At 36.5% G+C, this 27280-nt stretch overlaps 1 protein-coding gene across 4 annotated transcripts in view; it reads right to left on the bottom strand.

The window, feature by feature from the left end:
• Positions 1 to 27280, bottom strand: part of ARHGAP5 (Rho GTPase activating protein 5) — a 71790-nt gene that overhangs the window by 18387 nt on the left and 26123 nt on the right. For all 4 annotated transcript variants that reach the window (XM_061159144.1, XM_061159145.1, XM_061159146.1 and 1 more), the window contains exon 3: positions 14262 to 14409. In XM_061159144.1, the coding sequence (XP_061015127.1) occupies positions 14262 to 14409 (148 nt within the window). The remainder of the gene's footprint in view (positions 1 to 14261; positions 14410 to 27280) is intronic.

Genomic DNA, 27280 nt, shown 5'->3' with positions numbered 1-27280 from the left:
CAAACTCACGTCCATTGAGTCTGCAATGCCATCCAACCATCTCATACTCTGTTGCCCTTCTTCTGTCCACAGTCTTTCCCCAGCATCAGAGTCTTTTCCAGTGAGTCAGCTCGTCACATGAACTGGCCAAAGTATTGGAGCTTTGGCTTCAGCATCAGTCCTTCCAGTGAATATTCAGGGTTGATTTCCTTTAGGATTGACTGGTTTGATCTCCGTGCTGTCCAAGGGACTTTCTCCAGGACCACAATTCGAAAGCATTAATTTTACAGCACTCAGTCTTCTTTATGGTCCAACTCTCACAACTGTACACGACTACTGGAAAAACCACAGCTTTGACTATGTGGACCTTTGTTGGCAAATTAATGTCTTTGCCTTAATACGCTGTCTAGGTTTTTCGTAGCTTTCCATGGAAGGAGCAAGTGTCTTAATTTCATGGCTGCAGTCACTGTCTATAATGATTTCGGAGCCCAAGAAAATACAATCTGTTAATGTTTTCACTTTTCCCCCATCTATTTGCCATGAAGTGATGGGACTGGGTACCATGATCTTAGTTTTTTGAATGTTGAGTTTTAAGCCTGTTTTTTCACTCTCTCACCTTCAGCAAGAGTGAAGTTGCTCTTCACTTTCTGTCATTAGAGAAATGACTGCATATTTGAGGTTGCTGATATCTCTCCCGGCAGTCTTCATCCCAGCATGTAATTCATCCAGCCCAGCATTTGCATGGTGTACTCTGCATATAGTTAAATAGGCAGAGTGACAATATATAGCCTTGTTGTACTCCTTTCCCAATTTTCAACCAGTCAGTTGTTCCATGTAAAGTTCTGTTACTTCTTGACCTATATACAGGTTTCTCAGGAGACAGGTAAGGTGGTCTGGCATTCCCATTTCTTTAAGAATTTTTCACAGTTTGCTGTGATCCACACAGTCAAAGTCTTTAGTGTAGACAATGAAGCAGACATAGATAGATGGTTTTCTGGAATTCCCTTGCTTTTTCTATGATAAAGCAGATGTTGACAATTTGATCTCTGGTTCCTCTGCCATTTCTAAACCCAGCCGGTACATCTGGAAGTTCTTGGTTCATGAACTTTTGAAGCCTAGTTTGAAGGATTTAGAGCATAACCATACTAGCATGCAAAATGCATGCAACTGTCTGGTAGCTTGACAATTCTTTGGCACTGTCCTTCTTTGGGACTGGAATGAAAACTGACCTTTTCCAGTCTTGTGCCAATGCTGAGTTTTCCAAATTTGCTAACATATTGAGTGTAGCACTTTAACAGCATCATTTTTTAGGATTTTAAATAGCTCAGCTGGAATTCTATCACCTCCACTAGCTTTGTTTGTAGTAATGCTTCCTAAAGCCCACCTGCACTTCACACTCCAGGATGTCTGGCTCTAGGTGAGTGACCATACCATCGTGGTTATCCGGGTCATTAAGATTTTTTGTATATTTCTTCAGTGTGTTCTTGCCACCTCTTCTTAATCTCTTCTGCCTCTGCTAGGTCCTTATTGTTTGTGTCCTTTATCATGTCCATCTATGTATGAAATGTTTCCTTGATATCTACAATTTTCTTGAAAAGATCTCTAGTCTTTCCCATTCTATTGTTTTCCTCAACTTCTTTGCATTGTTCATTCAAGAAGGCATTCTTATCTATTCTTGCTATTCTCTGAAACTCTTCATTCAGTTGGGTGTATCTTTCCCTTTCTCCCTTGCTTTCCTCTTTCCTCAGCTATTTGTAAAGGAGAGATAAGCCTCCTGGCTGAAGGAGGTAATGGCAAACCACTCCAGTATTCTTGCTCCAAGAACCCCATGAACACAAACAGTATGAAAAGCAGAAATACCTAAGTACAAATCTAACAAATATATACAAGATCTGTATGAGAAAAACTACAAAACTGATGAGTGAAAGCAAAGGACTAAATACAACTGACCCTTGAGCAATGCAGGAGCTAGTCCATGTATAACTTACAGCTGGTCCTCTGTATCCACTGTTGCTCCACATCCACAGATTCAACCAAACATGGATTGTGTTTAGTATGATATTATTTACTATGGAAAAATGTGTAAGTGGACACACACAGTTCAAACTCATGTTGTTCAAAGATAACTGTAAATGGAAAAATATATCATGTTCTTGGATAGGAAGACAAATACCATTTGGGTGTCAATTCTTCTCAGCTTGATCTACAGATTCAAAGCAACCCAATCAAATTCCCAGGAAATTATTTTATGGTTATCAACAAACTGATTCTAGAGTTTATAGAGAGAGGATAAGACTTATAGCCAACACAATATTTACAGAGAAAAAAGTTGGAAGATTGATGCTACTTGACTTTAAGATTTACTATAAAGCTACAGCAATCAAGACGATATGAGGGCTTTCCAGGTGGTCCAGTGGCTAAGAATTCACCTATCAATGCAGGGGACACGGATTGGATCTCTACTCCGGGAAGATCCCATAAGTGTGTGGCAACTAAACCTGTGTACCACAGCTACTGAGCCAGCGCTCTAGAGCCCATAAGCTGCAACTACTTAGCCCATATGCCACAACTACCGAATCCCATGCCTCTAGAGCCTGTGCTCTGCCACAAGAGAAGCCAAAGCAATGAGAAGCCTGCACACTGTGACCAGAGAAAGCCTGTGTGCAGCAACAAAGACCCAGCACAGTCAAAAATAAATAAATAAACCTTAAAAATTTTTTTCAAAAAAGAGAGATAATACGGTATTGAGGAAAAAACAAGCCAATAGATCAATGGAACAGAATAGACAGCCCAAAAATAAACACCCGTTAATAGTCAATTGATCTTTGGCACAGGAGCAAAGGCAGTAAGAACAATAAAGTGAAAACATTCTCTTCAACAAATAGTGCTAGAGAAACTGGATGTTCATACACAAAAATAATGTCTAGACACAGACCTTTACCCTTGAGGAAAATGAGTTGAAAATGGATCACTGACTTAAATGTAAAATGGAGAACTAAAATTCCTAGAAGACAACATAATAAAAAAAACCTAGATGGCCTTGGGTATGGTGATGCCTTTTTAGATACAAGCTCAAATAAACAAGCTGTGATAAAAATATTGATAAGGTGGACTTCCTTAAAATTAAAAGTCATTGTTCTGTGAAAGACAACATCAAGAGAATTAGAAGATAAGTCACAGATTGGGAGAAAATATTTACAAAACACGTACCTGATAAGGACTGCTACCCAAAATATACTAAGAACACGTAAAACTCAGTAATAAGAAAACAACTCCACTGCAAAATGGGCCAAAGACCTTAATAGATACCTTATCAAAGAAGACATATAGACAGCAAATGAATATAAAAAGATGCTCCATATCATATGTAACTAGGGAATTAAAAGTTAAAACAATGAGACATCACTATTAGAATGCCAAAATCCAGAACATTAACACCACCAGCTGCTGACAAGGATGTGGAGAACAGAAATTTTCATTTACTACTGGTGGGAATGCAAAATGGTACAGACGCTCTGGAAGACGGCCTGTAAGTTTTTAAACAAAACTAAATGTACTTTTTGAGCTTCCACCGCCAGGAGCCTGGATTCAATCTCTGGTTTGGGGAACTACGATCCTGCAAGCCTCAAGGTAGGCCAAAAAGACAGACAAAGAAACCTAAATGTACTCTTACCATGTGTGCTCAGTCACTCAGTTATGTCCAACTCTTTGAACCCGCTGGGCTGTAGCCCACCAGGCTCCTCTGTTCATAGGATTTTTTAGGCAAGAATACCAGAGTGGGTGGCCATTTCCTCCTCCAGGGGATATTCCCAACCCAGGGACTAAACCTGCATGTCTGCATTGTAGGTAGATTCTTTACTGCTGAGCCGCAGAGCAAGCCCACTCCTACCATACCATCCAGCAATAAATGCTCTTTGTTAATTTACCCATAGGAATTGAAAAATGTCTACACAAAAATCTGCACACCGGTGTTTACAGCATTTATTTTATACCTATAGCTATCTTTATAGCATAACTGCCCAAATGTGGAACCATACCAGGCTGTTCTTCAGAAGGTAAATGGATAATTAAATGGTGGTACATCCAGACAATGGAATATTATTCAATGTCAAGAAAGAATGGAGTTATTAACCCATGAAAAGACATACAGAAAACTTAAATGCATATTACTAAGTGAAAGAAGCCAATCTGAAAAGGGCACATACTGGATTATTGTAACTATACATTGTAGAAAAGGTAAAACAATAAACAGGTATGTGGTTGTCAGGGGTGGGGAGGTAGAGAGAGATGAATATGCAGAGCACAGAAGACTTTCAGGGCAGTAAAAACACTCCTTATGCTACTTTAATGATGGAGATGTCATTATACATATGTCCAAAGCAATAAAATTTACAACACCAAGAGTAAATACTAATGTACACTATCAACTCTGGGTGATTATCATGTGTCAGCACAGGTTTATCCTTGGCAAAAAATGTACCATTTGGGGGAGTGATGTTGGTGATGGCGGTTGGGGAAGAGTTTCACGTGTGAGAGGGGGTAAATGTGAAATCTCTCTCTTGATTCTGCTATAAATATAAAAAATTTTTCTAAAAAAGATATAAACATATAGAAATAGATATCAAAATGTATGAGGATCGAAGTAAAATCAATGGAGTAAATCTTTTAGCAATAAGTGACACTTCAGGGACAAGAATACTACAACAATTAATAAGGCTAGAGGCAGTATTTCCGCCCCCCCAATCAAAAATAGTAAATTTTAAATATGGGGGGGGGGGATATTACTGCAACCAGAATTCACTGTATTAAAACATACCACTACTTTCTAGCCACTTTAATACCTGAAAAAATGCAACAACAGTATTTCAACCTTTCATTTTGTTACTTTCTTTACATAAAATGCTTAAAAATTCATAAAGTAAACATTACATATTTGTTTTCATTCCATTTTCAAAATAAGTGACAAGAGGCCTTATGTTAATGATAAGGAGACAAGCTTTGAAAAGTGAATTGACTTGTTAAAGTAAGACACTGGGCAAACCAGGGTCATTACTTTGTCTCATTTGATATATAAAGGAAATATTTTTGACATGCCACCCCATTTGTTTCATGGTAGGTGGTTTCATCTCTCTGCATGCTTCCTATCACTGAGGTTGGCATAATAATTTCATTTCTAGACATTTTTCCTAGAAAATAAAAATATAAGCAAACATGTAAACAAAAGGATAAATGCCAATATTGAATGTAAAAACTGAATACATTACTAATTATTTCCCCATAGGGATAAAAAGAGGAAGAGCTAGCATGTTTCTTCAGATTGCAAACATTCATTTTCCTGCAGGAATTTCACCATTAAAAAAACAAAAGAGCTACAGGTGTAATCACCTGGTTATCAATCACAAAAATGACAATTCCACATGCTTCCATCGAACTTAAAAACCAAGTATTTGACACAGCTTCCTCCTAAGAACAGCCTTTTTTCCTGCATTAACCAGAGCATTCTGCACATTGTGTATCACCTTCATCATCTACTATTATCACAAGGTAAAGCCTGGATTTTTAATAATGTAACAGCTCAGTACAATAAAAATTACTCAGCTGATATAAATTTAAATTATAAAAAGTCACACTATCTTTTGCAATGGTCATGCACTCATTGTAGGAAAAAATAATAAATGTTAATTCTATTTTGGAAAATAAAGACTTAAAAAGATATCACTTACATGTTACTACTGGCACAAGGACACACACACAGGGTTATTAAAAGAAATTAGGGTTCATTTTTTAAACATTAAATAAAGATTTAATCATATGTGCCCCCAGTTTTAGGAGCTAGGGGTCCCTAATCTCTTAGAGATTATGGTCTAATGGCTGTGGTGTTCAAAAAAACAAAAAGAAAGCATTAGCTGTACCCCAATGACCAGCTACTTCAAGAAGAAAATGTTCTTGCTAACAGATAAAAAATATGTTTCAAGGCCACAAAACACAAAAGGCAATTTATTAATATACTAGAAATCCTTAAGGAATCTCTGCTAGGCACAGGCATACTAAAATTATCTAATTAAACGCTTTAAGGGCTAATTTATAATCCTTGGCTAGATCAAGAATAGACAAGTCACTCTTGAATCATTAAAGTCAGATGTCAATGGTCACAACTTTAAGCATTATCTGACACTGTTAAGGTTATTAAAAGTCTAGAATTTCAAAAAGCAACCTAAAAAGTCCTTTAGGAAATAACATCATATGTTTCTTAGTGTGATCCATCAAAGAAAGATACATGAGCCCTGTGTAGAATTCCAGCCAAAAATGTTTAACTTGAATCTGACCAGGAATCAGACAAAATTTGGGAACATTCTGGGACAAAAACTTAAGAATTTTCAAAAAAATGTGTCAAGAAAAGACAAGTAAGGCTAGAGAACTATTCTAGATTAAGGAAAGATAAAGAGACATATTTCATGCATAACAATAAATGCAAATGCACAATCCTTGACTGGATCCTAAACTGAAAGAACAAAGAAGCTGTAAGAGGGCATTACTGGATAATAATGGAAATCTGCTTATAAACAAAATATTTAAAAGTAAGATTTTATCAATGTTTTATTTTCCAAAGGTGATATTTATAATGTGGTTATGTGGAGAAAATATTCTTGTTCTTAGGAGAAATATGCTAAGAGATTCAAGAGTGAAGTACATGATACCTGTAACTTTCAAATGGTTTAGCCAAAAAAAAAAAAAAAAAAAGGTTGGGGAGAAATGTGGCAACCTCCTCCCCCAAAACTGGTATATCTAGATGAAAGTGTATGGATGCTTCATAATATTATCCTCGTAACATTTCTGAAGGTTCAAAAATTTTTCAAAATGTGAAGAAATAAAATATGGGATGATTACTTCAGATTTGTGGTCACATATTTAACGTGAAATGCGTGGTTTATGTTTTTCTACAGCTATGATCTACTTTTCTTGCCCAACCACAGAGTAGGCAGAGAGTTAGTTTAATCAAAGTTGAGGTTTGCCAAGAGAATAACATGGTGGGGGTTGATGAGATATGCAAAGGAGTGAATATAAAAATGGACTGATATATAGGTAGGACAAGGAAGCACATAAGATAAAAGGCAATGGCATTCAGTGAAAAAGTGTTATTTAGATTAACGAAAATGAGTAGGAGTTCTTCAAAAAGGCAAGTGGGAATGATGAAATATAAGTAAAAACAAAGTTATAGTGACCTTTGTTTTAGCAATAAAACAGATTCATTTATACTCATTTCACCTCAATTATTTCATTTATCATTGGTGTGTTGGAACAACATAATTTTCAGACCAATATTTAAAGAACCGCATTGAGACACTCATGCTTCTAACATAGTCTGAGCAGAAAAATAACCTCTAAGCTTTAGCGGTAATCTTACTTTGCAATTTGTAATAATGAGGGCATTTCAGATTAACTACATCTACATGTAAATATAAATTTTAGGATAGTGAGAGAAATTCCTCATTTATCTGGAACTTGGTCATCTCATCACCTTACCTATCATAACTGAAAAAATGCAAATAAAAAGGATTATAAATAGCCAAAAAGATGTTACAAACCCCTGCACTAAAATATACTGTTTTCTTTATAGGAGGAATACCCCCTGTTTTCCCACAGATTCTATTTAACCTAACCAAAATCACAACTTAGACTGCCAAATGTTTTCCTGACTCACAACAAATTAGAAGTTGCAAACTGGAAATGCAAAATAAAATTATAAGCAGCAGGAGATACAATGGCAACAAAACAGCAAATTGAAAAACTAAAATCTAGAAAAAATTTTAGAAAATCTCTAACATAGAAATGCTTCAAAAGTTTCTGAAGATAGCTCTTTAATAACAGAGAGAACTAGCATTAAAATACTCTAAAGAATAAAAAGATAAAGGAAGAAACACTTCCCAGCTCATTCTATGAGGTTGGTATTACCCCGATACAAAAGCCAAAGACTCCAAATGAAACAAAAGCTATATACCAATATTCTTTAGGAATACAGATGCAAAAAACTTCTGCAAAACACTCGCAAACTGAAGGGCTTTCCAGGTGCAGGCACAGTAGTAAAGAAACTACCTGCAAATGCAGGAGTTTGATCCCTGGGTTGGGAAGATCCCCTACATTGAGGAATGGCAACCTGCTTCAGTATTCTTGCCTGGAGACTCCTTGGACAGACAAGCCTGGTGGGCTAAGAGTCAGACGAAACTGAGCACACACACAGCACACTGAATGCAACAGCGTTAAAAAGATTACATACCATGAGGCAGTGGGACTTATCACAGGAATGCAAATATGGTTCAACACAACAAAAAGATAATGCAACTCACCACATTAACCAAATGAAAGAATAAACCCTACATGATTGTATCAATTGACACAGAAAAATCATTTCACAATATCCAACACCCTTTCACAATAAAAAATACTCTACAAACTAGGAATAAAATGTTTTATGGATTGACTTAGTCTCCCCAAAAGATATGTTGAAGTCATAACCCCCAATGCCTTAGAAAGGGACCTTACTTGCAAACAAGACCACTACAATGAGCTAGGGTAAGATGAGGTCATACTGGAGTAGGGTGAGTCCTTAACCTGACAACTAGCATCTTTCTAAGAAGGCAGATACAGCCAGAACTCCAAAGACAGAATGGAGTAACATTATTGTAAGCCAAGGAATGTCAAGGATTGACAGACACCACCAGAAGCCAGAAAGAAGCAAGAAAGGATTCTACCCAGAGTCTCAGAGGGAGCATGACCCAAGTGATATCTTGATTTCAGATTTCCAGCCTTTAGGCTGTCAGCAAATACATTCCTATTGTTTTAAGCTACCCAGTTTGTGGGAGTTCATTCTGGCAACTCCAGGAAACTAATACAGAAGGAAACTTCTGTAACATGATAAAGAACATTTATGAAAAATTCAGAGCTAACATGATAATGGTGAAAGAAGCTTACCTCTAAAGTGAGGAATACCAACAATGCCTGCTTTCACCACAGCTATTCAATATTACACTGGAAGTTCAAGCCAGAGCAAGACACAGAAACAAAAGACAACCAAATTTCAAAAGAAGAAGTAAAGCTATCCCTAGTCACATTGGATATGACCTTATATACATAGAAAATCCCAAAGAATACACACCCACACCAAAAAAAAAAAAAAAAAAAAACTAACATGCTAGTAAAAAAAAAAAAAAAAAAAAATTCAGCAAAAACCAGAGAGAATAATCTTAAAAGCAGTTGGGAAATGAGGGAGAGAGGGTAACCCATCATATACAGAGGAATACTGGTAAGAAAAACAGACTTTTGGTAAATATCATGCAGAAGACGAGGAGCAATCTTTAGACTATACTTCCTGGTTTCAACAATTACCCCAGAGATAAAATATTGAAAACAAAGTGGTACTGACAAAAATGGATAGGCATATAGATCAATGGAATATAAGTGGAAGAACTACTCACATTTATGGCCAAGTGATTTTCAAAAAGAATCCCAAGATAATTCAATAAATGGTGCTTGGACAATGGATATGCACAAGCAAATGAATCAAGCTAGGATGCCTCTTGTACCACACACAAAAATTAACTCAAAATGAATCACAGACCTAAATGTAACAGGTAAAACTAAAAAAGCTCTTAGAAGAATATATAGGAATGTATTTTTGCAATCTTGGTTTTGGCAAAGCTTTCTTAGATATGAAACCATGCACACAGTGACCAAAAAAAAATTAGATTTCATCAAATATTACAACTTTTGTGCTCCAAATGATACCAACAAGGAATTTGGGGGGGGAAAAACCTGCAAATCATATTTGAAAGCAACTTGTATCACTGCAGACGGTGACTGCAGCCACGAAATTAAAAGACGCTTACTCCTTGGAAGGAAAGTTATGACCAACCTAGACAGCATATTAAAAAGCAGAGACATTACTTTGCCAACAAAGGTCCATCTAGTCAAGGCTGTGTGGTTTTTCCAGTGGTCATGTATGGATGTGAGAATTGGACTATAATGAAAGCTGAGCGCAGAAGAATTGATGCTTTTGAACTGTGGTGTTGGAGAAGACTCTTGAGTGTCCCCTGGACTGCAAGGAGATCCAACCAGTCCATCCTGAAGGAGATCAGTCCTGGGTGTTCATTGGAAGGACTGATGTTAAAGCTGAAACTCCAATCCTTTGGCCACCTGATGTGAAGAGCTGACTCACTGGAAAAGACCCTGATGTTGGGAAAGATTAAGGGCAGGAGGAGAAGGGGACGACAGAGGATGAGATGGCTGGATGGCATCACCGACTCAATGGACATGGGTTTGGGTGGACTCTGGCAGTTGGGTGATGGACCGGGAGGCCTGGCATGCTGCAGTTCATGGGGTCGCAAAGAGTTGGACATGACTGAGCGACTGGACTGAACTGAACTGTATCCAGAGTATATGAAGAATTCTTCAACTCAACACTAAGACAAACAACTCAACATAAAAATGGCCAAGTATCTGAATAGATATTTTTCCAAAGATAAACAAATGGCCAATAAACAACTGAAAATATGTTCAACATCATTTGTCATCAGCGAAATGCAAATCAAAACCACATGAGAAGACTTTCACACCCACTAATATGGCTATAATCAAAAAATCAGAAAATACATGCTAGCAAAGACGTGGAGAAACTAGAACTCTTGAATATTGCTGGTGGGAATGTAAATGGTGCAGTCACTTTTTGGAAGACAGTCTCGTAAATTCCTCAAAGGGTTAAACATAGGGGCTTCCTTAGTGGCTCATATGGTAAAGAATCTGCCTGCAATGCAAGAGACCCAGGTTAGATCCCTGGGTCAGGAAGATGCCCTGGAGAAGGAAATGGTAACCCACTCCAGTATTCTTGCCTGGAGAATTCCATGGACAGAGGAGCCTGGTGGGCTACAGTCCACAGGTCGCAAAGAGTCAGACATGACTGAGCGATTAACACATACATACCCTATGATCTAGAAATTCTGCTCCTAGGTATGTATACCCAAAAGAAGTGAAAAACGTGTCCACACAAAAAACTGGTACATAAGTGTTCACTGCAGCAATATACAGAGTTGTCAGAAAGTGGCAATCAACACAAGTTCACATCAATGGAACATTATTCAACAATAAAAATGAATGGGGATTCCCTGGTGGCTCAGTGGTAGAATCTGTCTGCCAATGCAGGGGAAATGAATTCAGTGCTTGATCTGGGAAAATTCCACATGCTGCTGAGTTAGCCCATGCGCCACAACCACTGAGCCTGTGCTCTAGAGCCCGGGAGCTGCAACTACCAAGACCATGTCCGCAACTACTAAAGCCTGCGTGCCCCAGAGCCAGTGCTCGGCAGCAAGACAAGCCACTGCAATGAGAAGCCCGTGCCCTGCATCTAGAGAGGAGTCCGCACAGCGACAAAGACCCAGCACAGCCAAAAATAAATAAAAATTATTTTAAAAAGTGAAGTACTGAGAAATGCTAACATGGATGCTATAAAACACTATGTTAAAGCAAAGGAGACAGTCACAAAAGACCAGAACAGGTAAATCCATAGAGCCAGAAAGTTAAGGGAGGATGCGTATGGAGAATGGGGAACTGACTGCCTAATGGATGGGGTTTACTTTGGAAGTGATGAAAACGCTCTAAAATTGAATGTGCTGATGCCTGCACAACTCTGTGAACATACAAATATACCACGGGACTGTACAATTTAAATGGGTAGACTGTAGAGTACGTGAATTTTATTTTTATAAAGCTGTTTTCTAAGAGGATTATAACCAAAGAAAATCTTTCAAAAATAAGGATAATTACTTGTTTAAAGTAAAAATTATGAATATATACTACGATACTTAAAACATATTGTAAATTTAAAGTGTACAATAGAACAAGGGATAGGAGGGTTAAATATACTGTTCCAAGGTTCTTAAGCTGCACATTATGCTGGTGTAATGTTGTCTAAAGATGAATTGTGATTAAAGATATATATTTAAAATTTGAGAGTACCACATAAAATAACCCTAACAGATAAACATAGTAACTGAATGCTGGAGTTAAAACAGAGTAAAAAGTTTTCAGCTAATCCAAAAGAAAGCAAAAACAGAAAAGGAATAATGTTCACATGAGACAAAAAATAAATAAAAACAAGACAGAAGATTTAAAACTAATCAGATTGATAATTACATAAAAAGCCAGTGATCTAATAAATACTCCACTTAGAAGAGTGGATTGTCAGACTCAGTCCATGAGAAATGCCATTAAATAAAAAGATATAATTAAAAGGATAAAAAAAGATATACCACAAAGAAAAAAAGAAACAAAACGCAATTTACTACATTAATTTTAGATTAAGTAGGCTTCAAAACAAGGAGATTGCATCATAAAGATACTATTTCATAAAAAAAGACATAATCCTAAATATAAGTGAAACTAAACAAATTTCAAAACACATGAAGCAAAAACTAACACAACTGAAAGGAGATACAGACAAATATCAATTATGATTAGAGATTTTAATAGTATTCAATTAAAAAAAACAAGTCAACAAGAAAATCAGTAAGGACAGATAAGACTTGACCAATATTCTCAAAGAACTTGACCTAACATTGGATGAATCCTTCATCCAATAGCTTAATAAACATTTTGCTCAAGGTCCCAAGGAACATTCTTCAAAACAGACCACATTCTGGGCTATAAATAACAAGTCTCAATAAAGTTACGCTGAAGTCAAACTGTTTTCAACTGCAACAAAATTAAACTATAAATGAATAACAGAAAGTTATCTGGAAAACATTTGAAATAAAACTTAATTAACGCGTTAAATTAAAACGTCAAAAGGGAAATTATCAAGTATCCTGAATTGAATGAAAATGGAAACAGCATTAAGACTGTGGTGTACAGCTAAAATAATATTTACAGGAAAATTTTAAATGCTAAACAGTATGGAAGACTGGACAAAATCATTAATCTAGGTTTATACTTTAAGAAACTATAAAAAAAAAATCAAATGAAAGCAAAAAGAAGGAAAGAAGTAGAATTCACTGAATTTAGAAATGGACAAAAGAGAAAAAAATCAATAAAATCAAAAGCTAGTTCTTTGAAAAGATCAATAAAATGGATAAACTTCTAATAAGAGGGAAAAAAGAAATTAGTAATGCCAAAAACCAAAGAAGAGGCATCAAAAGTATGATATGGAATTTTATAAACCACCTTGAAGCAACTTGAGTGAAAAGGACAAATTCCCTGAAAGACACAATCGATGCTTATTGAATAAATTGAAAATCTGTACAGTCCTATATTCATTAAAGAAATTTAATGTATAGTTAAACGCCTCCTCACAAAATTCCAAGTCCAGATAGTTTTGCTGGTGAATTCTACCAAAATTTAATAAAGAACTATTACCATTCTATACAATCTTTTCCAGAAAACAGACTCAGTCTATGATGCCAGCTTTACCCTGATACCAAAACCAGATAAAGGCATTGCTAGAAAACTATAAATTGTTAGAATGCAGAAATTTTTAACATTTTAGCAAACTGGGTCCAGCAATAACACACAGACCAAGTGTATTTATCCCAGGAATCTAAGGTTAGTTTAACATTTAAAAATCAATTAATATAATTTCACCATTTACACTGAAGTAAAAATGAGCTTTCTACATAGGACACATAAACATAATATTCTGCCTTTATTCCTCAACTGTGACTAGTCCAACCCTCAGTAATAGCTTCACTGGATGAAACAGACATAAGAGCAGACTTGTTTTTAAAACAGTGAGGCTATCTACACACGCCTTACAAATACAACTCAAACCATACAAACCATATTAAGCCAGTGCTCCTGAATAAATAACAACATCACAAACAAGGTACCTCTTGTGCATTCATAAATATTACTGTGAATTTTAAAAGAAAAAATTTATGTGTAAAATGAGTTAAAAAATAGTATCAGACTTAAACATTTTGAAAACATTCAAACTACTACCTTAAATAGTAGCATAATTTAATAACAAAGTTATTTTAAATTCCAGAATTAATTTAACATTCTAGGATCTGACTTTGCCATTTAATAAAAAGAAGTCTAATAAAAGCATGACTGGCTAACAAAAAAACTGCTTTCAAATATCAGATGGTTATGTCTAGAATATGCAAGATAATTAATCCAAATGAGAATGACATACTTTTTTCAAATTTTAGTTTCAATCAGGAACATCTGACAAACTACTGCTATAGCAAAAGTAAAATTTTAAATCAAACCTCTTGCAATGATAACTTCTATCCTACCTGTATCTTCAATGAATTCCACACATTTTTCAACAAATAGTGGTATAGGTTTCTCAGCTGTAACCAGATCCTGGAGGGGCATCCCAAAGTAATTACTTTCCCAATTTCTACGTGTTGGTGGATTGAAGTTCTTAGTTTTCTTTTTCTGCTATAAGAAAACATATTTAAAACTATTTTAATTCCCTTTAAAATAACATTAGTATCAAGCAATATAAATACACAATTTGTATCAAAAGAAATATTTAAAAGTTACATCCAACCTAAATGTCCATCAATACGGGATTCAATAAATAAATTCTGCTACAAACAGCAACTTGACCAAGAGAAAGAGACGAAAGTGAACAGACAAAATAATGGCTGAACAGAAGAAACTGTTCTCTTTGGAAAATAATAGAAAACTGGATAGGCAGGAAAATTAGAAAAGATCATTTTTCAATGCCAATGAAAAGAAGAAACAAGGAGTAAGCATTGCACAATTCACAGTTCAAATGTGGTATGTTAATTGCTGCATTTGTTATTTGGTCTTTGGGAAGTTTCCAATGAGATTGTTGTGCATAGCTATATTAGTAAGCATAACATAGCTTTACTTATTGATTATATAATGAAGCTATGCAACTCCATGAGTGTCTAGTCCCATCATTTACGTCTTATTTCCCCATTTTCTTCCACAGTATCTACCGAATATTTCTTAAAACATTAAGATATTTTTTATAAAAGAAAGTAACTTTCCAGTGGGAAATGAGATGTTAATTCAGTCTATTAGAAACATTTTACTAGGCACCCAAAAAGGTAATTTTTATTAGCAATGAACAAAACATTTTCACAATAGTAAAAAGTTACACAAGAATTTTCAAAGTTTAATTTCAGTCTTGCATTGGGAGAAAATAGCTTCTTAACCAGAGAGTGAACATTTCAAAAACTAAGGAAATACTGCCTGAAATTCAACCCTTACGGAGATTCTGAGTCAGTCTTCCTTAAGTACGGTGTATTTATATTTGTCATAAGTATTGTAACTGACTTACAAATCAGATAAAAACATGCTATTTCTAATCAGAAAAATGTGTGTGTGTTGGGGGGGGGGGGCACGAGTGGCGCAGAAAGGGAGCACAGGCTGAGGTTTCAATGCTTAAAGCAACAGCCCTCATTCTTCCCAGAGGAGTCTCTCCATTGGATGAACTGATCTTTCAATATTCTTTCAAGTTCTGAGTTATGCAATTTCCCTGGTGGCTCAGACAGTAAAGAATCCAACTACAATGCAGGAGACCCAGGTTTGATCCCTGGGTCAGGAACATCCCTTGGAGGAGGAAATAGCAACCCACTTCAGTATTCTTGCTGGAGAACTTCAAGGACAGAGGAGCCTGGTGGACTAAGGTCCACGGGGTTGCAAAGAGTCAGACACAACTGAGCAACTAACACTAACAGTCAATTAAGTCCTTTCTTTCATTTCAATTTGAGGCTGCTCTACCTAGCAACATCCAGAGTTCAGGAAATCCAACTTCTAAATCTTCATATATCATCACTCTGGTGATATAGATTACACACAGTAGAACTAGGTGTTTGGAATGTCACCATCAAAGCACTGGAGTACTTGGCCTGGCTCAAGACCTAGCCCATCAAGTCAAATAGTATGGATTCCTCCTACTCCTTAAATGATCCTTCCACTAACCACCACCACCAAAACAAAACAATGTGCAAGAGAGCAGAAATGAGCTGAGGCAGGGATACAGTGGCTGGGTTGTCATCTTTCTTAGAAGGAGCATTAAGATGATTTCGAGTCTACAAACTACTAGAAGCACCATTTGATTAGAAAAGTAAAAACTAAGGCAATAATGGGTGTTTTTGTTTAGAATGATAATACAAGTTTTGAAAAAAGTCTACACTTAAGCAGATTAATGATAACAGCAATGGCTGCCTAGCCTTTGGTAGCAGCAACAGAAATAAAAGATCTTAATCTGCAATGCCACCTAAAGGAAAAAGTTGTAAGAAAAGTAAGCTAGCTAGTCCTAACTGCTCCAATCAACTCTTAAGAAATTTGCTTTTCACACTACCCTTTAGGAACCAATCTAAATTCTGAACACTTTACTAAAATTGGGGTTAGATTCCTCTGGGTTATGCTGAGGGGATATCTCCCAAGGTCCATAAAGGCACAACAGCAAGTTACTCAATTTTGCAGATTCAACACCACTAATAGGAGGGAATGAAAGGCTAGGTGGCTTATAGCGTGGAATTTCTGGCAAACTCTAAAGGGATAATTTACTAACATTTAACTGCCTTGACAGTCAAGTTACAGGTCACACACACTGTGGGGGGGGAAAAGGCATAAAAAACTTAACGAGATTTTACCAATTTTTCTAGTAATTTATACTGCTACAAAAGAAAATTCGGTGTAGGAAAATAGTTTTGAATTAGACACTCCTATATTAGCTTTCATGATGAATAAAAATGTCTATAACTTTTGTCTCTAAGTGATAGTTCTTTAATTTATTTATTTAGGCTGCATTTAGTTTTTTTCTCTAGTTGCTGAGAGCTTTTTCTCTAGTTGCCGCCAACAGGGACTACTCTCCAGTTGTGGTGCAAGGAATTCTCACTGCAGAGGCGTCTCCTGTGGCAGAGGACAGGCTCTGGGTGCTGGAGCTCTAGGCTTCAGTAGCTGTGGCACATGGGTTCAGTAGTTATAGTGCACAGGATTAGCTGCTCCACAGAATGTGGGATCTTTCTAGACCAGGGATCGAACCTGTGTCTCCTGCATCATCATGCGGAGTCTTCACCATTGAGCCACCAGGGAAGCTCTGTAAAGTGTCAGGTCTTTGGCACAAAAAGCTTCAGAGAGTTCTTTTAAACTGTGAATTTTGAAAAACTACATAATTCTAGTATACAACCCTTAGTTAAGAGTTGCTAATCTATAGCTTCAAATTTATAGCAATTTAAAATAATTTATATAATATAAAATCTATTTCATAAATTAAACTGTCTAAGGCTAGATGATGACAACTTCTATTGCCATTAAGGTTTTCTGAAATCCAAGAAAAAACATGGGGCATATGGTTATTTGGTCATTTCTATCTATAGCTTTTGACCAATCATTAGTCAAAAGTGGCAGCCCTCAATTTAATAACTGTGTTAGTAGGAAAACAAATCTGATTTATGATAATTCAACTTTTGTTTCATTACTACACTCATGTAAGTCTTAATTTCTGCTTAAATACCAATACCCATGGTTTTTTTTTTCTGGCCACTTAGGTAAATCTCATGTATGCAAAAGCATATCTAGTAAAACAAACATTCCATTTCACAAATATAAACAATGTTACTAATTAAGTGTCTAGCAGATATTAAAAACTATCATTAGAGTAAGTAAACAAAAAAAGGTATATAAATTGGCTCTTTATAGAATTGGCTCTTCCCCTTCAGCAGTATCAGCAACACAACAAAGCAGAAAAACTAAGCAACATCCTGAAGTAAATACTATAATCAATAACACTGAAAAAAAACTCTATACCTCAATTCATAGGTAATCTGAACCAAACTGAAGAAAACTTTGGTAGCAAAAAAACAGTTGAGGCAGTTTTCAAAGAATAAATCTAAGAAACAAGAAATTTTGGACTTCTCTATTGTTTTTAAGATGGGATTCTTGAAATAAAAGATGAAAGAAGAAATGAGACAACCAGAGGTAAGGTTTTTGTAAAAAAAAAAAAAAAAGTGAAGAAAAAACCCATTAAAGAAATGAATACCGTCTTTAGTAAAACACTCAATGATCCAAAGTATCAGAATAAAGTGGAAAAGATCATCAGAGTCCTCTTTTCTACTCTATCATTTCTCTGACACACACCAAAAACCACTTTTGCTCCCATTTTAAAAAGAAGTCTTAATCTTCCTCTCCCTGCGAGCAACTGCTCCAGAATGCTAATTCCTTTTTGTAGAACAAACTCATTGGAAAAGACCCTGATGCTGGGAAAGCTTGAGGGCAGAAGGAGAAGTGGGTAATAGAGGATGAGATGGTTGGATGGCCTCATGAACTCAATGCACGTGGAGTTTGAGCAAACTTTGGGAGATGGTGAAGGACAGGGAAGCCTGGTGTGCTGCAGTCCATAGGGTCACAAAGAGCCAGACACGACTGAGCAACTCAACAATAAACTCCACATAAATCACCTATACTAGCTGTCTCCAATTACTCTCTTTCCATTCTCTTTTACATGTTCTCAAATTAATCTTGGGCATCCCTGGTGGCTCAGATGATAAAGAATCCGACTGCAGTGTGGGAGACCCTGGGTTGAGAAGATCCCCTGGAGAAGGGAACAGCTACCCACTTCAGTATTCTGGCCTGGAGAATTCTATGGACGGAGGACTCTGGCAGGCTACAGTCCATGGCGTCGCAAAGAGTCGGACACACTGTTCACTTCACTTCAAATTAATCACTTTCATCACTTCACTAACTCTGTTCTTATTAATTTTATAAATGATTGTTCTGCAATAGTCAGTTTTCAGCTCTCCTCTTAACGTTTCAACAGCTATTCTCTTGAACAGACTTCAGGAGACTACCTTTGTTATCTCACTTGTTCTCCCCTTATTAGTCTCCTTTGCTGGTCCCTCTTGGCAACCTTGTAATACTGGCAACACCCCAGGCCTTAGTCCCTGTCTTTTTTTTCTCAATATCTATAATCATCCTCTTGGTAATGTCACCCATATGCTGATAACCCAAATCAATACCTCTAGCTCAGCTCTTTCTCCTGATCTCTAGACTCATTTGGAACATTCTACCTGACATTTTCACTTGAATGTCTGAGACATTTCCTAACATGTGCAAAACTGAACTCCTAATCTCAGTTGCTGACAATTCCATCCTTTCAGTTGCCAGACTAAAATCTTGGAGTCATCTTTGATACCTCTTGTTTTCTCACATCCTACTTTCAAATGTATGATACAGCAATTACCCACATCTTAACCATCTTACTGTGTTGACTGCCTAATCAATCCTCCCTGCTTCTACCATCATTCCCTACAAACCATTCTCAATAAAGCAACCAGGATAATGACTCCACAAATAATGGCCTTTAAGGGCATATACAATCTTGCATGCCTGAACTCTGCCTCTTTTTATTCTGACGTTATTTTCCTCTACCTTCTCCTTTATTTTACTCCCTTTCCTCCAACTACACAGCTTGCTTTTTCAGCATGCAACGCATGCTCCTAATTTTAGGACTTCTGCAACGTCTGTTTCCTTTACCTTCTCAATGAGGCCTACACTGACTATTAAAAATTGTAATCGATGGACTGTCTCCTGCCCAGAACTTCCAATCCTTCTTACACTGCTTTTTCCTATCCACAACACTATATGATTTCCTCATGTATCATCATCATTTTGGTGTGTGCCTGCTACAATTTAAACTCCACACAAGGGCAGGGATTTTTATTTGCTTTGTTCATTAATATACTTTAATGACGTGGAATACTGTTCGTAAAGAAGAAAAAAGTACAAAGATAGTCGAGGTCTCTTCTGAAATAATGAATATACCTTGTAGATCGAATAATCTCACCATGCACCAAGAAAGATAAAGAAAAAACAGGAATAAATCATCAAGTTACAGATATGCTGCAGAATCAGTAAGCTTCAGAAATCTTAAAAAGCATTTAGGTAGAAGAAACCAATGACCAACAATGGTGAAAAAATAATCAGGCTAGCCTCAAAGGTCTCATGAAAACCTAAAAAGTCAGAAAATTCTTCTACAGGAATGTTCATGAGAAAAAGATTTGTCAAGGATTCTTTAGTGTGTCATTCAACTGTGGATAATAAGCAACTCTAAAAGGAATTATAAAGCTCTCAAATATGTAATAATTAATATTTAAATGACAGCACTCTCAAACTGCCTTCTTACAAATCCTAATCACATAATGAAACATCCTTGGGTGGAGAGTAGGGGACACAGGGATAAATTAGGAGTTTAGGATTAATACATATATATTAGTATAAATGAAGTAGGTAACCAACAGGGACCCACTGCATAGCACAGGGAACTATACTCAGTACTTTGTAATAAGCTACAAGAGAAAAGAATATGAAAATATATACACATATACATAATAACTGAATCACTTTGCTGTACATGTGAAACTAATAAAACATTCAAAATCAACTATACTTCAATTAAACCACAATGAAACATCATCAGTAATAAAGAACTTACATCTGGAAAATATGTGCTTTGAAAAACATAAAAATAAACATTTAAACACAAAACTAATTCTGAGTTACAGTGGTACAGCTACTAAACAGAATATTATCTATAATTCTGTGAGTCAATCTACAGAATGTAATAATTACACAACTAGTAGGCCAGAACCAAAAGCTTCAACCTATCCTAAAAAAGGCGGTGGGGAGTAAAAGATAAAATAGTTATGTTAATATGCAACAGGGTATCACGATATACTATGAAGGATTAAGGATGATAAACTGAAGTTGGGATTCAATATAAACTTAAAGATAAAAAGAAGCCACAAACAAACAAATAGCTCCTTTCTCTCTTTTTTTTTTTTTTTTGGCGGGATGAAAAATAAAAATAGAAAATAAGAAAAAAGCAAACTGAAACATAAAAATAAATGTAAATGGGTGTTTCCCTGGTAACTCAGTGGTAAAGAATCCGTCTGCCAAGGCAGGAGACACAGGTTCGATCCCTGGACCGGGAAGACCCCACATGACTCGCAGCAGCTAAGCCCGTGCACCACAAATACTGTCTGTTCTCTGTGGAGCCCAGGAACACAACTACTGCCACAACCACCGCATGCCTCATGCCCCAGAGCCCAAGCTCAGCAACAAGAGAAGCAACCGCAGTGAGAAACCCGAGCTCCGCAACCAGAGAGCAGCCCCACCACCTGTAACCCGAGACAGGCCGATGCAGCAACGAAGACCCAGCACAGCCAAAAACGAAGATTCAAAAAATTTTTTTATTATCTAAATGGAATAAGACCAGGTAAGCTATAAAAGACTCTCAGACTTGGTAAAAAAAAAAAACAACACTAAAAGTGACTAACCACATGCCATTTTAACAGACACTCCTAAAAGTTGAAAACAAAATGATGGAAAAAAGAATGATTTTTGTTTCTACAAGAGCAATGTTAACTCTGCTGCTGTCTCCAAAGCAAAAAGCTTTGAACCATACAAAAGAGACTCATATGACAATTATCCAGAATTCAACCCATCAAGTTGCAACAACAAACTACAGCAGAAATATGTACCTCTAAGGAAACAGAAAATTTTAAATGACCTCCTTTAGTTCTTGTCAGATCAAGTATACCAAAATTACAGATAACAAAGATGAATTAAGAAGGTTGAATTCAACATATTTATATATACTAATATATGTTAAAGTTCAGGAACCAGATAAATAGTATAATCTCATTCCAAAGTAAATCACTTATGTTAATATTATAGCAAAAATTAAAAAACAAATACTAAACTATTGACAACAATCCTCTAAGTTTAGAGGATGGTAAAAAAAGAAAGAAAAGGTTGGGGTGAGGTTACACAGAATTTTCACTGTACATTTCCTTTCATAAAGAAAATGCTTTCTGAGAAGATAAAGATTACTTGTGTAACCAGAAAAAAAAAAATCAAGATTTTAAAAATTATGTCTATGGAAGAAAACTGTCTACGATACATAAATTGTAATCCTGTTTTCAAAAAGGAAAGAGATAGGAAATCAAAATTTTCCCCAGTAGCTTCCAATCTGAGTTTTCTCTCCTTACATACTCTGTCCCACACAGCATGCTAAAAAACTGAGAAGTTGTGCAATTAAAGAAACTCATGTAACTACAAGTACTACCTACCCTCTCTCTTTCTAATGTCCTCAATTCAGATTTCATCCATCTACCCCTCTCCTGGGTCATTATGAATATACAAATATAATAACTCTCATTTTAAAAAACGAACACAAAAACAAAACCCTCCTTTGATCCATATTGAGCTCTACTGTCCCAATTCTTGCTCCTCTTCATAGAAAAACTTCTTGAAGTTGTCATCTACATTTACCATCTCTACTTTTCCACATCCCATTCACTCTTCAACCTACTTCCATCTGGCTTTCTCTCCTGTTCCACTGAACTGCTTGTTAAAATCAGACACCTCTACACCATCAAATCAAAAAGAAACTTTTCACTCCTCTTGAGCTCTCAGCAACTTTCTTGACTGATCACTTCTTCCTTAAACACTTGCTCTCTTGGCTCCCATGTCACGACTCTTTACTAGTTTTTCCTCTTCTCCCCAAGAATTCCTTTTTCAGTTTCATCTCTGTAACTCTTTCTGGTTTACCCAGTGTCAGTTCTAAATTCTCCCCTCTCCAGTCATTCTCTGTCCTTATGTGAATTTATCTAAACCCATGGCTTTCAATGTTCTTCTATCCTGAAAACTTTTCCCCCCGAGTATCAGATTCATACATCTAACCTTTATACTTCCACTGGGATGTCAACACAGATATTTTAACATAACATAAAAAGCACAAAACAGATGTCCTGATTCTCTCTGATGTGAAACTTTTCACCCTTAGCTTAGTCTTCTTCACTATCCCAGCAAATCTAAATCTACCCATTGCTTATACCATTGCTTATACCATAAATTAATAATCAACCTTGATTTTCCCTTACTCTCTGCTGCTGCTAAGTTGCTTCAGTCATGTCCGACTCTGTGCGACCCCATAGACGGCAGTCCACCAGGCTCCCCCATCCCTGGGATTCTTCAGGCAAGAACACTGGAGTGGGTTGCCATTTCCTTCTCCAGTGCATGAAAGTGAAAAGGGAAAGTGAACTCGCCCAGTCATGTCCGACTCGTAGTGACCCCATGGACTGCAGCCTACCAGGTTCCTCCGTCCATCCCTTACTCTCTATAGTGAATGCATAAGAAGCCCTATTGGTAGGACTTCCAAAATACTCTAGAAATTGTCCACTTTTCCTTTTTATTACCTACCCCTTGGCACAGTATCTGGCACATGGGTGCTAAGTCAACACTAAAAGAAGCAAACAAAACGATAAACAGGAACCTGAGAAAGCATTCACTATATAATGTTTCTGTTAATAAACATACAAAGTACTATTGGTTTATTTACCAGTTATGCAAATAGTTTCATTATACCTATTTTTTTTTTTCCTATGGGAGTCATTATATATAGGTGTACCTAAACTTAAATATTTGAACCTAATAAAATCAGGATTCATACAAAATAATGATTCTTATCATAAAACTACAAGAATTAACAGCCAACTGTATGCAAATTCATTTGGAATAAGGCAATGTATCTTCAACAGTATATGAGAACTGAGCATTTACCATGTACATATCATGCCAGGTATTGTGCAGGACAGGGCACACAAAGCTACACAAGTGAAAAACTTCACAGAACACACACACACACACACGTACAAGCAAACCTGGCAGACTCTAAAGACCCGTGGGTTAATGTCAATATCCTGTCTGTGATATTGTACTAGTTTTGTAAGATGTTACCTTTGTGGGAAACTGGGCAAAGGGTACATGGAATCTTTCTGCATTATTTCTTACAATGGTACGTCCATTTACAATGAATCAAATTAAATTTTTCTTAAAAAGGTCACTGCAATAATCCAAGTAGGAAGTTATGATAACCTCAACTAAGACCATGACAATGAGATGGAAACATGTTTTATGGCAGAATAAAGATCAGCCAACTAAAATAAATAGCAATAGCATGTAGCTTAGACCCAGAGTACCTCCTTCATGAAAATACATTCTTAACCAATCATGGTGCGGATAGGGAAGTAACATCTATGACCTGTGAGGAAAAACCTGCCTCTCCTAACGAGCAGGTACAAACATGCCTTGCATGATCGACTTCTAGAATGCATAGGAATTTCCTTAAAGACCCATTCAGCTAGACAGGGTTTCTCAACTTCAGTATTATTGACATTTTGAATTGCAGGGTGTTTAGCAGCATCCCTGACCTCTACCCAACAGCTATCAGTAGCAAACCCCCACCCTAGTTCTGACAGCCAAAAATGTCTTCAGGCATTGCCAGATGCTCACTGCAGGTCAAAACTGACCCTGGTTGAGAACAACTGTGCTAGGCTAATAACAAGGACTGAGAACTCAAATTTAGGAGATGGCTATAAATATAGCCCTGAGAAGTCTGAGATTTTTTTAAAATTCAGGATTGAGAATCACTACTGTAGGGTACACAAAGATGAATGATAATCATAACAGCCCTCAAAAAGCTTACAATGTAATAATAAAAATAAAACTTATTAAAATACAAAGCAGTGAAACTACCAAAAAGTGATTATGTTGTAAGAATATTACACCATAGCATGTCTGTGTGTGCTTAACTGCTCAGTCTGTAGCGGTTAAACCCGCTAGACTGTAGCCCGCCAAGCTCCTTTGTCCATGGGATCCTTCAGGCAATACTGGAGTGGGTAGCTGTTTCCTTCTCCAGAGTATCTTCCCAACCCAGGGATTGAACCCAGGTCTCACACATTACAGGTGGATTTCTTACCAGCTGAGCCACCAGGGAAGCCCAAGAATACTGGAGTGGGGAGCCTATCCCTTCTCGAGGGGATCTTCCTGACCCAGGAATCTAACTGGGTCTCCCACATTGCAGGTAGATTCTTTACCAGATGAGCTTTACCAGGGAAGCCCATAGCATAACACACCAATACAAGAAAGAAGTCTTTAGTGAGAGCCAGTATTCTGTGAAGATCTACTTATAAGAAATGTTAAGTGCTAAGAGTCCAAACACTTTACAAATGAGAGAGATATTGTAAATACTCTCTCACAACCTTCAACCTAACACTACGTGAAAAGAGGGAAGAGAAAACAACTGAGGCCAAATAAAATGTGATCTGGGTTCTTGTATATACTCATCAGACAAAGTGGTTATCGCACTGATTAATCTCTAAGATGACATCTTCCTATAAAGCATTTCCACATATATTATCCACCTGGCAGGCATTTTATTAATGCCATTAACAACTTTATTACAAAAAACAATTAAATGTGGAGTCACATCATCGACTCAATGGACATGAATCTGAGCAAACTCCAGGAGATAGTGAAGGATGAGGAAGCCCGGCGTGCTGCAGACCACGGGGTCACAAAGAGCTGAACACAGCTTAGCGACTGAACACCACCACCAGGAGAGGGATCTAGCAAAATCTATTCCAGTAAAGGATGAGTAGATTTCTTCCCAGCTTCCCTAAATATTTACTTTCAAGTGTATTCAAAGGAAAGTAAGTTTTATATTATACCCAGCATTTTATTCTTAAAACCACTACTTCTCCCTTTCCTTTCCATGTCATCTGTTAGGTTCTTTCTGGTACTCTAGTGATTTGCCAATCCAACAATCAGAACATCAGTAAAGAATGAAGAAAAATTCAAGTGTGTTCGCCTCTTACATCAACAAAGGTTCTAGAGTCCACAGTTTTAGGAAGTACATAAGAAACCTTTAAAACACCACTAAAATTTTGCAAATGTGCATTTTTCCTTTTTCCCAAACCCTTCCTTAGATTCTCAAAGGCTAAGAACAATTTCCAGAAAGCTCAAAACAATTACACATGCACAGGCAAAATGTACCTTTTATTTGGACAAAGTTACTTCCTCAAGACCACTTTTGTCATACCCTTGATATTTTGTTCTAAGAACTGCAAACATCAGAAATTACTACTTTTAAAAAGCAGTTGTCCTTCCTCTGAGGTGTCTCTTTACATAGTCACAGATTAAGTCCTATTGAGGGCTCTTTCAACACACTGACTATGATAACAAGAAAAAGTTAAGAGCTAAAAATTATAAAATAATACCTATTGTAGAAATAACTCTTCTAGGGCTGAGCAGAACAATTTGCAGTATATAAAATTTTGGAGCACATAAATCTGATAACCCTATAGACTCATAAGTCTTGGAAGAGTAACAACTGCCCACTGATGTAAAATTATAGTAAGAACACATATTTTGTGTTATAGGAGTTAAGTGCCTCCCTGATATATATTTTTTTTCTTTTAAATTAATTTCTTTATTTTAATTGGAGACTAATTACTTTACAATATTGTGGTGGTTTTTTTTTTTTTTTTTTTTTACCATACATCGACATTAATCAAGCCATGGGTGTCCATGTGTCCCCCTATCCTGAACCTCCCCCTCCACCTCTCTCCCCATCCCATCCCTCTGGGCTGTCCCAGAGCACCGGCTTTGAGTGCCCTGCTTCATGCATCGGACTTGCACCGGTCACCTGTTTCACATGTGGTAATATACGTGTTTCAATGCTATTCTCTCAAATCATCCCACCCTCGCCTTCTCTCACACCGTTCCAAAGTCTGTTCTTTACATCTGTGTCTCTTTTGCTGTCTTGCATATAGGGTCATCGTTATCATCTTTCTAAGTTCCATATATATGTTAATATACTGTATTAGTGTTACTCTTTTTGACTTACTTCACTTTGTATAATAGGCTCCAGTTTCATTAAACATATTCTAAAAACTATAATGCTACAGAACTAACAGTAATTTCAAGAATTTGTGCTATGCCAGGTTTTGCTAAACATTCAACATACTACTATGAAAGTTAAGAAAAAACACAAAGTTTGAATAGAGAAACACACTCAAGACATTAACATTTGCTCTTAAATTAGTAAAAAGCAAGCATACCACTGACAGTATCATTTAAAGTGTCTTATTAGAATATGTCAATCAAAATATACTTTAAAAACTAACCATTCTGAATTACATTTCATTCTGAATTTGAAGAATAATAGATCTTGGTCAAACCCCAGCAAAAACCAAATCCAAAGAAACAGCAAACAGTAAAATACAGGCAGAAATACTCATATTATATATTCACACTTATGTCATACCATTAATTGATGTCACCAGCACCAGAAATGCTACTAAAGAAACTAATTTTAACTTCATGAGAAATTTCTGAAACACTTTAGAACTAATCAATCAGAGGTAGAACATATTTAGCCAATTAGCCAGTATGAAAGCAATAGAAGCTGTTACTAAAGACACCT

The sequence above is a fragment of the Dama dama genome, chromosome 13, assembly GCF_033118175.1.
Source record: "Dama dama isolate Ldn47 chromosome 13, ASM3311817v1, whole genome shotgun sequence".
Lineage (NCBI taxonomy): Eukaryota > Metazoa > Chordata > Mammalia > Artiodactyla > Cervidae > Dama > Dama dama.
This window is presented reverse-complemented; position numbering and strand designations above follow the sequence as displayed.